General features: G+C 42.0%; 1 protein-coding gene across 11 annotated transcripts; it reads left to right on the top strand.

Annotated features, from left to right (window-relative positions):
* Positions 1 to 1,324: 1,324 nt before the first annotated feature.
* Positions 1,325 to 16,232, top strand: LOC122169167 (dystroglycan-like). Of its 11 annotated transcripts, none has more exons than XM_042835075.1 (6): positions 1,325 to 3,226; positions 3,959 to 4,191; positions 4,773 to 6,511; positions 8,228 to 8,368; positions 9,928 to 10,741; positions 13,085 to 16,232. In XM_042835075.1, exons 1-6 carry the CDS (start codon positions 2,948 to 2,950, stop codon positions 13,131 to 13,133), a joined length of 3,255 nt encoding a protein of 1,084 aa, XP_042691009.1. In that variant the 5' UTR covers positions 1,325 to 2,947; the 3' UTR covers positions 13,134 to 16,232. The 11 variants fall into 11 exon arrangements, with proteins under 11 accessions (XP_042691009.1, XP_042691002.1, XP_042691001.1 ...); XM_042835068.1 differs by lacking the exon at positions 13,085 to 16,232 and having other exon boundaries at positions 1,325 to 2,662; positions 2,869 to 3,226; positions 9,928 to 12,524; XM_042835067.1 differs by lacking the exon at positions 13,085 to 16,232 and having other exon boundaries at positions 1,325 to 2,444; positions 2,527 to 3,226; positions 9,928 to 12,524.
* The last annotated feature ends 6 nt before the right edge of the window (positions 16,233 to 16,238 follow it).

Here is a 16,238-nt window from a genome sequence, read left to right on the forward strand (position 1 = left end):
AACAGAGCAGAGACAAAGAAGCCTGGGAAGCAAGAGAGGAGACAGAATGGCAGAATGGTAGGGGTTGGAAGGGACCTCTGGAGAACATCAAGTCCAACCACTTCGCTAAAGCTGTTTCTCTACAGCAGGTTGCACAAGGGAGTGAGGCAGATCTTGAATATCTCCAGAGAAGGAGATTCCATCACCTTTCTGTGCCTCCTGTTCCTGTGCTCTGTCACTCACAGTAAAGACGTTTTCCTTTGTTTGTCTGGAACTTTCTGTGCTCCAGTTTCAGCCTGTTGCCTCTTGTTCTATTGCTGCTCGCCACCAATGTGACTCTTGCACTTTAGATATACATAAACAGATCCCCTCTGAGCCTTCTCCAAGCTGAAGAGTTCTTGGTCTCTCAAAGAAGCCAACATGAAACCAGAGAGGAGACAGAAAAGCTAGAGGAGCAAAAGAGAGATGACTGAGAGACAAAAGGTGCCAAAATGGTGCCAGAGAAGAGACAGTAGGCAAAGGTGTCAGTGAAGCAATAGAATCTAGAGAACCAGAGGAGCAAGAGAAGAGCCAGAGACACCAAAGAAATTACAGAGAAGGCAGAGAGGAGACAGATAGCAGATAGAAAGCCAGACTGCATCTAATTGAGACAGGAATACTTTCAGTCAGGAGTCCTTGCTTCTGGATGAGCTAAAATTTTTATAAGTTTTGCTGCATTTAGACAAAAAATGGTACATTTGCTCATTTCTGTTTTTATCAAGAGGCATTCACCTCATATTTGATCACATGCTCCTGTTTCAATTTACTTAAAAAATGAATTGTGAGCTCAATAATTGAGCTGTAGTGAGAATTACAGGAAGCCAGAAGATTTTTAAATATCTTATCATGCTATGTTTATATAGCACCTTTGTATAGAGTTTTAGTTTATAACTGGAGAGTCAATATAGCACAGCATGTGATAATATTTTGCCACACTTGGCACTGCAAAGCAAATGCATTACGTTTCTCAAGGTCCAGAGTTAATTCAGAGGGATGCAAACAGGTGAAACACCTGGGATGCAGTGTTTCCCATCCCCTGAGTTGCAGCTGGGACTGGGGGCTTTGGATGGCTGAACTGGGGCAGATATTGCAGCTTTGGGTGGTTGTTAGGACCTCTTTCAGATTGCAGCAGGAAGAGTTCTTGGAACATTGCCATCTAGGTGCTCCAAAATGATGATTCATGCATGGTTACATGGCAATATTTACTAAGCTCTCAGGAGGCAAATCCATTAGCAGAGATTAGTCAGCTGTCAAGAGCCCATTCCCTCATATAAGAGTTCTCTAAATAAAAGTTCTCATCTGTGACAGGAACTTCCATCCCACCACCTACTCGCTCATTTCATAATCCCGTAATCGGTGAGTTAGGACATGTCGTTGTGTTTTCTCAGATTGCAGAGGAAAGTAACACGGGAGAAACTGACAGTGAAAAATGAAGATTTTGTCTGCAGCAACTTTTCTCACCACAACTGAGCACAGTCAAACAACTTCTGATTCATTCGGAGCCAATTCTGCCTGTGAGGAAAAGAGACTCAGCTGGAAGCAGCTTCGTCTCCACCCAAGCGCAGCAGCCACCTCAAGAGTGTGCAGTGAACTCTGCAGAGAAACTCCTTTTGGTTGTTCAGAGTGCTGCATCCCTCCAGCAGGACAGACCACAGCCCCCAGGTAACTACTTCGTGGTTCAGGAGATGTCACATGAGTTTTTTTTGCCTGTACACGTGAATATTCAGGGCACCGGTTACTGCACTGATGACCGTTTCTCACTCTATCCGAAGAATAACTCATGGTTCAAATGGAAGGGATCTGGGCAACACAGCGTGATGGAAAGGCTGGCAGCTATTACAAAGCATGGTGAGCACAAACGGGGAATAAACTGCTCGGTCAGCAGAGCAAGATTCATTCCTAGACACATGGCTATTGAGTCTGTTTGAGCAAAACTCACTCCTAGACACGTGGCTATCTCTGTGCAGAGAGAGCTGTGGTTTTCGAGATGTCCAGCTGTAAGAGCTGTAACAAAAAGCATTGCTTCTTCAGTCTTCCGGGTCCAAAGAATTGTTCAGGCCTTCCCAGCTGTATCAGTTGGTTTAGGAAATGTTGCAGCTGCTGCCTGTAATTTTTTTTCTCTCGTATGCTTTGAAATAGATCTACCCTCAGCAGGACAGATGAGGCACACTGCAGGCCCCGCTCATGCGAAAGGTGTTGCCTTTGGAAGCCACTCCACGATCTGTGGGAGCCCCACACCTGCAGATACAATTTAACTACTTATTACTGCTTTTCTCTCCTCTGAAAAACTGCAGCAAGTCAAAGCAGCAGGAGTCTGGCCTGCGATACTGCAAAGACATGGATACTGACCCTGCCTTTGCCTTCAGTTTCGCTGCATGCCTCACCTGGTTCTCCCTTTGCTGCCGCTATACCACAAACCCTGCCAGGTCAGGTTACTGCTCTGTTATCTGGCTCTTCTAAGCCATATGTTGAAGGCCCCCCTCAGGAGGCTCTCGTGTAACATTTCAGCTCCTGGAGACCAAGTGGTCTTTCATTGGGACAGGAACAGCGATGGGAGCAACAGCAGCTGAAAAGCGTTACGAGTTGGCTCTGTGCTACGAGGTACTTTCCCATGAGAGGTCTTCAGCTGAACAGAGCAGCGGCGGTGAGTACAGAGGTTTTTAAAAAGTCTACAGCCCACCCCAGATCCAGCTGTGGGCTGTAACAGATAGACTGGAGGGCTTCTAACAGATGCTGCTTAAAGCCTTGCTGCATTTTACACCTTTCAGCTTCCTCACAAGATGAAGTAGACTGATCTGAAGTGCGTATATGTGTGGTTTGGTTTTCTTTTTTCTCCCCTTTCCCTTACAGACCGAAAGTGCAATGAAGTAGCAGCATCTATCTGCTAGCAGGGTGCACACGGGCAGCCCCACACAGCCTCTGCTAGAAGATGGACACCCACAGGAGCCTCGTGGGCACTGACAGCAGGTGTCCTGCCGCAGGGTCCTGCTTGCTCCCAGCAATGCAAGTTTCACCTGCACTCCCCCTTCTCTTTGCGCTGGCATGTATTGGTGTAAACATGTCCGCTACAGTTGTCAAGGAATCAGATAACATGTGTGAAGAAACAAAGGTCCTGAAAGGAATCCCAGATGCAACAGTCCTCGTCGGAAAGATATTCTGTTATCCAGTGCCAGTATTTGCCTTTCATGGAACAATAACTCAATACAAGGTAATGCTGTTAAATGCACTTCTTGGTATAATCCTTCAGTATTATCCTTCAGAGTATTCACTTTATTTTTAAAAATAACTTCTGTTTTTCCTATTGAGAGCGTGCTACCTGTAAAACTACAGTGTCTGCTCCAAAAGCAGTGCCTCTTATTTTATGATGTTGGCCCACAATATCAAAGGCAGATGGTGGTGGTATGGCAGTAGAGGTTGAACGTTCCCACCAATATTCTGTTTACAGTTTGTCATTGTGTGACAAATGGCAGCGGAGAGGCAGTCTGACAACATGGTGTCTGACGTGGAAGTATGGATGAAAAACGGTGCGTCACTGAATTCCTTCACGTGGAAAAAAAATGGCACGCATTGACATCCATCCATGCTTGGTGAAGGTTTATGGGAGACCTAACAGTGATGTGAGCACCATGAGGTGGTGCATTTTAGCAGTGACAACAGCAATGTGAAAGATAAGCCATGTTCCTAATGGACAGATTTATGAGTGAGGCATGCAGGCTCTTGTTCATCACTGGTGAAAGCACCTTGCTGATGGTGGTGACTATGCTGAGAAAGTGTTTGTAGCTGAGAATTTGCTCTGTCAAATAACATTATTGTGTTCCTCATCACTACTGTAGTTTCCATGAAAATAAATAGAAAGAATTACTTTCAGAGCAATCCACGTAGAATAGGAACCTACTTCCTGCCTTTAATTCTGTTCATCTTCTATCCTCTTATGGAGCAGGTCACTTTAGCTAGTGGTGCAAATTTGCCAAGCTGGTTGGACTTCAATCCCAACACAAACATGCTGCAGGGACTGCCAATGACTGGGGAGAGCGGAACATACCTGCTAAGCATAACTGCCTCTGGAAGAAAGTGCACCCAGAGAGCTGCTGTAAAGTTCACCATCCATGTTCAGGACAGCATTTTATTCCTGGACACGGAGAACAGCTTGAACCGCATACCAAACAGGCACCAGTGAGTATTGTCCTGCTGAGGGCCATTGCCCAAACCTGAATTAAAAAAATGGAAATGGAAAGAAAAAAATGCAAGGCAGCTACCAGTGGGGTGCTGATGTTCCAGGTGGCTGCTGACAAGGCAGCATCCAGCCTCCCTGCCCCAGCTGGGAACTGGAGTCTTCCTTTGTGGGAAGAGAGACAAGGCCATCAATTGCCTATGCAATACACTGCCCACTTCCACTGATGACATTGAGTTTCTTTCTCAGTAATAAGTATTTCCAGTCTAATAGATATGAAATGTAAATGTTTTAACTGAATTACTTTAAAGTCAGCATCATGATGGTTGTATTTGGTAAATCCAAATCGTGCTGCTGTGCTCTAGATCAGCAATGGGGCCAAACGTAGCTCTTGCTGAAGATAAAGGAGTGTAGAACATTCACATATTCAGTAGGAGGAAGTTTTGGATGAAGAGGTGAAGTTGAGTGATGTATGTCCATAGGAAAATGGATTGAATTCAAACAAATATCTTCACAAAAGAGGGGGGGATGGGAAGATTAACTCAATCAATGCCATTTTGGACGTTAATGCCAATCTTCATAGGTGTGGGAAGGAAGTTCCCATCACTTCTGCTGAAATCATTCTCTCCACTGGAGCCAAAACCCTGGAAGCGCAGGAACGCCTCTACATCGTGTACACAATTGCTGCATATCTCCATCTGGATTCCTCCCTAGTAACCCTGCTGCAGTACACAGATGTGGTGCACAGAAACTTGCAGAACCTGACTGTGCTGGCCAGAGACACTTCGCACATTGATTTCACAGTGAACCGTTACGTAGGACTCTCCTGGCCTGTCAAGTGTGGAGAGCTTGCTGTGCTCCACGAATTCATTCAAGTCCTACAACACAATATTGATTCACAGCATCTCTCACAACTCCTGCGATATGAAATTTCAGGCTGGAGAATACATAGGAGAGGGAGTTGCAAAAAAAAGCCTCTGAGACAACAACGCAGGCAATTAATGATCACGCCAACACCTACATTGAAGGCAATTAGAATTACCCAGAGACCAGCTGCAGTTACTCCCCGTCCTTCATTCTCTGCTGTGCCAAGTCATTTGCTCTTACAACTTGCTGTATCACTTACCCAAAGTTTATATAAAGATAGTATAACAACAAGTTACCAGTTGCAGAACAACATCCATTCTGTAAGTCAAGAAAGTTCAGTCACCTTAAAAATGGACTCAGCTTTGGACATGCCAACTAATAATCCAACTGTAGTTGTTATGTTTGGAGATACTGGTTCTTCAGATCTTTCACCTTCTCTGGTTCCTAAATCAGTGCTTCTCTTCACTGAGCAGAAAGCGCTGCCCAGCAGAGCTCCTGGCATGTCCTTGCTGCTACAGCAACCTGAGCCTCACGTGTCTCAGACAGACTTATATTTCCATTCTAGTATAATGGAAGTATATGGATCCCACCTCCTGCAGGACATCACCTCAAATACAGACCTGCTTCCCAGACCCATGTACACTCTGATGATAAACACTCTTCATGAGCAGCCCCATAACTTGACAGAAGCACTTTCTTCAAAGACAGAACATCATGTATTTTTGCCACAAGAAACGTCAACATCAGAAATGCCGGATTACAGTGATAAGGCAAAAAGCCACATTCCAAAATCTGAAATGCTTTCTAGTGCAACCCTGTCTCTAGAGAGGCTTCAGTCTCTATCCCCAAACACTTTGCTAACAGCCACAGCTTCATCTGATTTCACATTTCCCATCAATTATATATTTCCACCTCCACCAGCAAGTAGTAGCCCAAGCCAGGAGTTAGCTCATGGCCATGAACTATCATCTAAGTCTTCTGTGACTGTGCCATCATCCTATAGGCTTCTATTTATTGAAGGAAAAAGCACAGTTTCTTCTGTAATCCAATCAGAAGCACAGATCCTCTATCCCAAACTGAATTTCCATACTGAAATCTCAGCCTGCTTTTCTAGCTCTTCGTACAGCCCTTTCCCTGGGGAAGCTGAAACATCTTACGAATCAAGTCTGCTCATTCTGTCCCATCCTGATAGCACTCCAGTTCTTACTCTTACACCACCAATTGTACATTCTACTTATGGTGATAGCATGCTCAAAACACAGATGCAGTCTCCAAGTATTTTATCCACAAAGGAGTTGCACTCAGGCAGAGATCTGGGAACACAAATGATTTTGCCAAACATCACTGCGCCTACCCTGGAGTTCCACAAAATCTCAGATGTATTGGTTGATACCACAGAAGTATCCCTGGTGAATTTATTTACTGCCACGTCTCAACCGTTCAACAGTGTGCCAGGTATGTTATAAGATTTAACTTTCCCTTCATTTTATTTCCTGCTGGGAGGGAGAGTCCTAACAAAATAGATAAACGTACTTTACTCTGCATCAGCACAACCACACTGCACTTTGGATACGTCAGCAACAGAGTTCCTTGTAAGAGAAAGTAATTTTATCTCTCAGCTTCGTACATTTCCCCTAATGACAACCAGACCCAGCTCTGGCCGTCCTATCTCAGGAAAGATATGGACCCGTTGAAAAAGATCCAAAGGAACACAGTGATGGTCTGAAGACTAGAAAACATGACATAAATGGAAAGAATTAATCTAAAAGACTGAGGAAAGATGCAAGTTTATGTAACAGCTTGCTGAAAAGATGAAAGAACTGTTCTCCACATCCCGTGGGAACAAAAGCAGCACTAATGGCTCTATATTACACTTCAGTTGATGTAAGTTAAACACTAGATAAACTTTCTCAGAGCAAGGATAGTAAGACATAAGATTACTTGGGGAACACTGGAACAGTGTATTAAGAACACAGCAACAAATATTTATCAGAAATGACACAAATGTAGCTGAACATCCCACATAGTAAAAAATCAGACTATACATCCTTCAGAGTCCTCCTCCAAGTGCATGAATCAGAGTCAGGCTTAAGTATACGCTAGACTTCAAGAGATAGTTTATAGGACCAGTTGGGTAAGTCTGAAGGACTGTCTGAATCTGCTTCTATTATCCCTTTAAAAAGGTGTGTGCTAGAACTTAAATTTCAAGTAAGCTCACGCATTCAGAGCCAAACTCTTCCTTCATTCTCAAGCAAAGTCACTGGCCCTATTTTTGTAGAATAGACCCAATAAATGTCTTTCTGAAGTATTTTTTTTCTAAAGGTCTTCTAGACCTATCTTATGCCTATACCCAGAGTGCAAAACTGCAGCTTGAAATGTTTAGGTTTGTAATCAGGTGCCTAAGCAACCAGCTGTGAAAACCCAGATAGGTAACACAACACTAACATAACACTGCTATTAACACTTGCAAACACAAACCATCTAGAGATTGTCAAAACTCTCTGCTCCCAGTGAAAGAAATTGCCTGAGGAAAGGCTCCATTGATTTTCCAAAGGAGAGGTTAAGCATTACCACCCAGGAAATATAATCCTGTTAGTCCCCCAAATGCTACATTTTCCAACGCCATTTTCACCCAATGACTAAAATCTTGAATAGTGATCTACATGTTACTGACATTAATGCCTAATGCATCAGGTGTGTAAGGTATTGCAAGTATTTTACAATCTTATCACAGTATTTTTTCATTACAGTGTTTCATATTGTAATGGCTGAGAAATTAAGACAAAATACACAATATGCCAAAGCCCACTGAAGGACAGAGCGGTCCCACAAGGTATTCCCACTGAAGAAAGGTGCTGATGTATTCAGTGCCTACATAGCAAATCAGTTCCAGAGACAAGATCAGAATCCAGTTCACTTTACAGCCATAACATGAGATAAGAGTCTAACAGCAGAAACTCAGATTCACACTGCTTTCTCCTCCAGCTTCCTTCCCATGGCTCTAACTTCACTGGCAGATGCAGCCAAAGAATTTTTAAATACATGCCATAAAAGATTATTATTTTTTTTAATATTCCCAACTGTATAGCAAATTATTACAATTACATATTTTACATACATTTAAGCAATCTTCTGCCTAACACTGTAATAAACAGTACCTTGTTTTCACAGAGCTGATTCAGACACTACCACCATCACACCAGGATGCAAGCACCTTGCAATTTCCTACCGATGAAACGCTACGATCTGCAGAAAGTACAGGGATTCTCCCTCTATCTTCTATTTCACAAGAGCTTGAGAATAAAACCCCAGGTAAAAAAAAAAAATGCTTTTCTACTTATTGATGTCATCCTCCTCCTTAGTGATCATGCAAGGTATTGCTGGCCTCCTATACCAAAACTCTTGTAGTATGGGGTCATATCACCATAACACTCAAAGCATCCTGACTCTAAACTTTGTGCCCTTTGAATTAATCTCTCCTCTTTTTTTGATTAGGTAAGTAGTATCTGAGGAGATGATTAGCCTAGAGTGCTATTTTACTAGATCCAGCAAAGTGTTCCCTGTCCTGGTGTTGAAAACACAAATAAACGAGATAAATGAGAACTAGCAGGAAAAAATGAACATCTCTGTCACAGACTGTGGGAATTCTCTGAGTTCTCATCTTCACCCTTACTCTTTGAGCCTGCCAGCAAGTTTGACCCAATAGTCAGACATTTCCTTTTCAAATTCATCACCACATTTTATCTTCCTCACAGCTCACTTGGTGTCTGCCTATGTATTCAATCATAAGAGCTCTACAAACTGAGCAGATGCATTGCTGCCAAGGCAAATGCTGCCCCAGGCAGTGTATCTGCCATCTCCAGAAGTTGGGTGATGGTGCTGGCACCCAGTGTCTGCCTGATTAACCTGAAACTGTTCTTAATGATAGGCATGGCACAACAGTGCAAAGAAAATACAAACATTCCCATGAGATTCCCAGACAAGAAATCCATGTTTGGTGTTGTCGATAGAAAACGAAACAATAACATGTTAAGATTTACTTCATACATGAAATCTTCTGAATCTAACGGAGCACTCACCATCAGAGCTGTTCCAATTCCTTACAGAGCTAAGAGTTTTTTCTTCAAGATTTGCTTCTGTTTCCAAAGAGAAGACCTTACTCAGAAACCATCTATATTTTTCTGCAGTGGGGATCTCAGCTTGTGCAAACACACTGCCAGGGGCTCCTGTAAATTTAATTTGGGAATGACTGTAAATCATCTGAGGAGAACCCTGCTAATGAGATACCTGTGCCAGAGCCTTCAATTGTTAAGGTATCAGAGCACCATGCGGTTTCCTGCTGGGTAGCTTCAGACTGTAGTCCCCACTGATTTGAATACACTATCCAATTGTACAAGGAAGGACCTGTAAGGTTACATAAACTTTCCGTAACACAGGATGAAGAAAAAGAATTGAAAGAATTTTGCAATAATAGGAAGGAACACTGCACTTACTCCTTGATACTTACAACATCAGAAATGGGACATGATTGCAGGCATGAAGAGTATATCCATAATCTGAGAGCATGCTGTGGTAACTCTATGAATTAGATTAAGATATACTTTTGGGGAAAAGGCCTTACTAATTTATTATACTAGTTAGAAGTGTCTTCGTATTTGTTTCAATAAACACATCACTGCTATATATGCTTCAACGTAACAGGAGAATTGTAAAGTCACATGTAAAATTCACACCCAAAAGCACATGAAATTCTCATCAAGATGTGATCAAGGGCAATGTTTCACAGTATCATTATAAGCTTATCATTAATAAGCTTATCAGATAGCTATTTTTCTTCATAACCCTTTTCCTTTCCTCATCCCTCTCTAAAGGGCAAACGAACACTTCTCCAAAGGTCGTTCATTCAATCCAATTCATAACAGCAACTATTGGATGCCTGTTCTCTTTTCCTGTATCTGCCAACACATTTTACGATGAGGAAGATGGCAATTCAACTCAGTTATCTTTACAGTTAATTCCAGCTGATGACTCTCCAGGGGGATCAGAAAGCTGGCTTCAATTTAATGCGTCTCAGCAGACCATGCATGGCTATCCCCTTGATATTGATTTCCAGTATTCACCTCAAGAGTTTGTTCTGTCTGCCACAGATTCAGGGGGACTGACTGTCTGGCAATCCTTCACCATTGAGCTTCTGAAGCCCACAGATGTCCCATGCCACCTTTACACCATCAGAACCAAAAACAGCTATTACTCCTTCTTGAGAGAGAGGAAAAGGATTAGTTTATTTCTAGAGAAGCTCTCCTTGTATTTGAACTCCACCAATCCCAAAGACATCGTGGTGACCACTCTCAGACCTGGATCCACACTAATCTCATGGTACAACAGTTCGCTGTGTACAAGTGCCAACAGACCTTTCAGCTGGTGTGCAAAAGAGGAAATCCAGGAAGCACTAAACAAACTACGAGTGCCAGATGGATACGTTAGCCCACGTTTCATCCAAGCAATGTTACCAGAATACAAGGTTGATGTCATCTTCAATATTTCATATAGTGATAACTGCTTTCCCACTACAAAGCCATTTGGTGGATCTTTCAACAGTACTGCGCCTATGCTTCAAGACTGGCATGACTCCAATATCATAAAGCCCCCATCAGCCTTACTAAGCAGTCTTTGTGTCACTGTCGGGTTGGTTCTGCTCGCATTACTTTACTGTTCTTGCAAGCATTATAGCAAGATTCCTGAATCCAAGTTTATGACTTTTCAGAGCAACTCCCAGCTTAGCCATGCTGATGTGGCAATGGATGTCCTGCAGCCTCGAGAAGTACCTGTACATGAGTGTGGGGGATCACCACCACATTCCTCATGGCTGCCACCTTTGTTATCACTTACCTCCCCAGAGCAGTATTCCAGGTCAGGAAGGTTGCCTCATATCTTCCCAGCCACCAAAATATCAACTCCCACCCCGTTACCAAGAGGGTACAACTACTCAAAATGACTGGGGCAGTATCTGTAGATTTAAGATGACATCTTCTAAATGATAGCAAGAGCAAATATACAAATAGACAATTTGCATGCTAGGAAGTACTGTCCGTATCGTGCAGGAAAAAATAGGAAAAAGCTAAGTATTTAATTTTTCAATTTCAGATAGGACATAAGTTACATAAGCTATGCCTAACGAAGAGGCATAAGCAGAATCAGAATCCTGAAACTAAGTATCAGAACAAAATGCCAAATACATAAGGTAAAGTTATCTATTATTAGATAAGGTGGGCAGATATTATTATTAGATAAGGTGGACAGACTAACATGTCTGTACCAGTCAGTCAAAAAATGTATACCATACTGATGCTAGTAGGACTGAGCCAAAGTTGAGTGAAACCAATTTCATTATGACTCCATATATTTTGTGAAGAAAGCAGAACTGTCAGGAGAACCACAACAAATGCCAGTGTTTCCACTGAAACTTGAAGGCCCTACAAGCCCTGAGTCTGTGTTATCCTATAATTATATCCATATCTTTTAAAAAAATAAGAGCTCCCTAACATGAAATGCTTCTCTTCCCATGTCATTGTATAATGTACTTTTATAATTAGATTTTCAAGTTACCAGCTTGCTTTCTTATAGCAAGACTGGCTCTTATTCTGCTTCTGTCTGTGGCAATTCAAGGATGATGGTAGAAAAAAATTGCATAAAAAATTTTGTAAAAGCTTTTCAGATATTTTGGAAATCTTTCAGTTTAACAGACTAACATATACAAAGTTTTATTCATTACTTCCAATTATAAACCACTTTAAAACTGCAAAAATCCTCTATGAATTCGGTCTATTGCACATGATGCTATCAAATTATCACCAATACCACTTTGAAAGGAGATGCATACAGAGCGCCCTTTCCAGAATTACCCCAAGACTCTATTGGAGAGAGTGGAGAGCCACAGATCATCAGACCATTGACATTACAACTGCGATAATGAAACAGGTTTAACTTTGCTCTTTCAGGCAATCATAAAATGACATATACGCAGGTTTCGGTCTCATTCACTCTCAGAATCATAGATTCTTTTCTTGCTGTAGATTCGTGGTAACATTTGTACATCTCACGCACTGGGAGAGCTCCTCCTAATCAAAGAACAATAGAACAGCTTGGGTTGGAAGGGACCTAAAGAGTCACCTAGTTTCAAGTGCCCTGCCACAGGCAGGGCTAGCAACCGCTAGAGCAAGTACTAGATCAGATTGCCCAGAGCGCCACCTAACACAGCCTTCAATACAATCAGGGTTTTGGCATCCACAACCTCTCTGGGCAACCTGTTCCTGTAACCATGATCTTACCAGGCACGGAAATGAGACTGACTGGCCTGTAGTTCCCTGAATCTTATTTTCCCTTCTTCAAAACTGGGGGTTATATTTCACCTTTTCCAATCAGTGGGAACTTCACCAGACTACTATGACCTTTCAAATATGATGGATAGCAACTTGGCAACTTCATCTGCCAGTTCCCTCAGAACTGGATCATAGAATGGCCTGGGTTGAAAAGGACCACTAAGATCATCTAGTTTCAACCCCCCTGCTATGTGCAGGGTCGCCAACCACCAGACCAGGCTGCCCAGAGCCACATCCAGCCTGGCCTTGAATGCCTCCAGGGATGGGGCATCCACAGCCTCCTTGGGCAACCTGTTCCAGTGTGTCACCACCCTCTGTGCGAAAAAATCTCCTCCATGGGATCTCATGGGATCCCATAGACCTATGCACCTTCAGGCTGCCCATGAGCTACATATAATTCACCAGCCCCTCCTCCTTGTGAGGACAACATCCTGCATAGCACCTTTTCTGGTGGTTTCCTGTACTACTTGGAAGAGGAAGTTAGCACCAACATACTCCAGAAACCTCTTTGATTTCTGTTGCACTGCCATGTTGTTCTTCCAGCAGATACTGGGGTGGTTGAAGTCCCCCATCAGAATCATGTTTTGTGAATATGAATCTGCTCCTACCCGTCCATAGAAGGGCTCATCCATTTTGTTTTCCCAATTAGGCAACCTGTAACAGACATCCACTGTCTCCTTCGCCTGCCCTCCCTTTAACCCTAACGCATAAGCTCTCTGTCAGCTCCTTGTCTACCCCAAGATGGAGCTCCGCAGACTCCAGGTGATCATTACGGCAAAGGCAAACGCCCTCCCCTTCCCTCGTGCCTGTCTCTCCTAAAAGTTTATTCCCACCTATTCCCACATTCCAGTCCTGAGAGTCATTCCAACAGATCCCCTTGATGCCAATGACATCATAGCCCAGTAGGCATGCTCATGCCTGCCAGTCCTCCTGCTTGTTACCCATGCTCTGAGCTTGTACTGACGTACAGGCACTTGAGCGGGACTCCCATTGAGGCTGACTACCCATTTTGACACTCAAAGGCCAAGTCAACAAGAGGGTAAATGTTTTAAAGGGCACATTTATGCTGACCTCTTGATTTACCTTTATTTCTCACAAGGGTCCCAAATTCCTCAGTGTTTGCACTGCATCTGGGTTTCACCCTGTAACCCAAGTTACATAGTTTCCCTTACTGGAAAAGGGAACCATAAGTCAACCTTGAGCCAGCATACTAATAAGTTCTCCTGTATTTGCTGAAGACCCTTAAGTGCATAACTGTTTGCCTTACACTCTCCCAGGGGCTGCACACAAGGAAACAAAGCTTCTCAGAGCAGGAAAACATAAGGTAACTATAGTATCACAGTGTGATCTTACTGCCAGTTGTACAGTGCAAACTAGTGATGAAATCCAACTGAACGGTATGTATAAAAGCCACGCCGAACACAGGGCAGCCCAACAACCACCAATACTGCTCTGACACAGCACACTAAGAAGCAGATAGCTAGCCAATGGATAGTTTGTGCAGGCTAAAGAGCATGGACATCAGTGCATGCTCCTACTGTTAGAAAAGTGAGCAGAGCCAGACCCAGTGAAGCAGCAGGCAGGGAGATGAACAGTGACTATTAAACCACAAGTGAGAAAATGTTGCTGACCTATTAAGGTCTTTGAAGGAACAGTGGGTGCTTTACAAATTTAATAGCTGTGAAAGGATTTACTTTGTGCATAAGCTAGTAGCATTTGTCTCTGCAACTTTGATTAACTTCTAAAATAAATATAGTCTTCCAGCTGACAAATCCACATTGGCAGAAGACAACCACCTGTAAGTCAGGTCTCATGTTTGATGCAAAAGTCAAACCAACAGTAATTTCCTACCACCAGAAGACGAGACATAAGGTTGGCAAGTTAAATAAGCTACCTTGACGTGCAGCGTATTTAGAACTGCTGATCAAGCTACCCCAAGCCAGGCTATAAGAACAGAACCAACACACATCCTGAAATGAGACTCTGCCATTGATTTTTTGGGACAGACTTTAGATGACCTTGATGAACTTATGATCTTTCTGCATTACTTTTGTCCTATTATTGAATTTTTAAATGAAAACTGGAGTGTAGTGAACATATAGATTTGTTTAAGGTAATGACTGTACTGAGGTGTGATGGTGTGTACCAGTACTATGGTGAAAATGTTTAGATGTAGTCTTGGTGTCTTTTAAATTATTGAGTTCATCACTTAACTCACAAACAAGAAACACCTTTAATTTCTACTGCAAACTAAGCTATTGGAGGAGAAACCAGAGTTGTTTTTCATTTCTTTTCATCATCCACATTTCAAAAATCTGGGCAGAAAGGCCATTAAGTAGTAAGTAGTAACTTACTACTCAGTAAGTAGTATGTCACACAAGCAACATATGACTTTAAAATGAAGATGCACAGGACTACACATTTAAGTTTATTTCTTGGATAGCAATATCTGATTTTCAAGATAAGAAAAGAAGGTCTCAGACTTTAGGGGTATCAAAAATCATATACTGCTTCTGTGAAAACTACATACATCTTTAAATGTTATCAAAATAGTATCAGGCAAGTACTCTTTTCTCACTGCAAAAAAATGGCCCTACAATCATTTAACAAATCACACTTACTGTCTAATTGTGGCTACCAATATAAATATACCAGCATGATATTCGTGTTCTGAATTAGTCACCATAAAGTATAGCCTTTCAAGTTTCAGATTAAGAAATATAAACATATTGAGTTAGTTTTAAGACTTCTTTCTGAGCTTTTCTATACTGACAAACTAATATATCAAAGCTGCGGGACCTTCAGTTGCTTATTCAGGCTAAAATAAAGCAATAGGAATAGACCAGAGGAAAACTGATAGAACCACTAAACTCAAGTGGAAGCACAGAAAGACTGGGAATTAGTTTCTGAATGAGGTTTTAATTTTTTATTTTTTATCTCCATAGCTTCATGCCCTGCTCTTCTACAGTTGGCATGCTGAAGGGATCAGCTACTTGGAGGGATTAGCAGAGATACTTTTGAGGGAAAAAAGAAAAAAAAAAAAGACTGATAATCACATTTGTCACTTCTTAGCCATATTTGGATATTCAGAATAAGCTTCCCCTTTATAAGCATTAGGGCCTAAACTGGCCTAAAGCCACAGGTAATTTGGTAATTGGAGGTAATTTGGAGGGTATATTCCATAAAAAAAAAACATTTAATGGTTAGCAAAAAATTTATTTCTATTTTGTTTAAAAACAGTCAATTCCAGCATAACAACCTGAAAGATCTTGCTTTCTAAAGTTCATTCCTAACAAATTTTAAAAAGTTCTGAAGCCAACATTTAGTCTTTAAAACCACTCACACCCCCACCCCACCACTTGCATGAAAACCAAGACTGACATTCTCAGCTCAGCAACAAGGTGTTCAGTGCGCGGTCTTTTCAATAACTCTGGATGCCTGAGAAGTTTTCTATAAATAAAAGTATTAGTGAACTGAAATTAACAGTATCAGTTATTTATCAATTGAAACTGAAGCTCTTCAATACAGTCAGTCAGAACTGTATTAAATACTTATGGAAAAGGACTTTAAATTCAGATCATCTTTGACAATTTCATTTAGTCCTCGGCAGCAGAGGCTTTCTTCATTCTTAGAGGTCGACTGTACAGTACTTCAGGACAGGCTATTTGCACACCATTCAGTGCGATACGTGCATTTTACAGTTCATAGAAAAATAGAAATACAAAAGAGTAAAAACAAAAACAGAACAATTGTACTAAATGGTACCAATTTTAACTCCAACATCATGGTGTTCTATTTTTGTT

This window comes from Centrocercus urophasianus, unplaced genomic scaffold, assembly GCF_019232065.1.
Source record: "Centrocercus urophasianus isolate 14NV4802_14NV808 unplaced genomic scaffold, USGS_Curo_1.0 seq_5, whole genome shotgun sequence".
Lineage (NCBI taxonomy): Eukaryota > Metazoa > Chordata > Aves > Galliformes > Phasianidae > Centrocercus > Centrocercus urophasianus.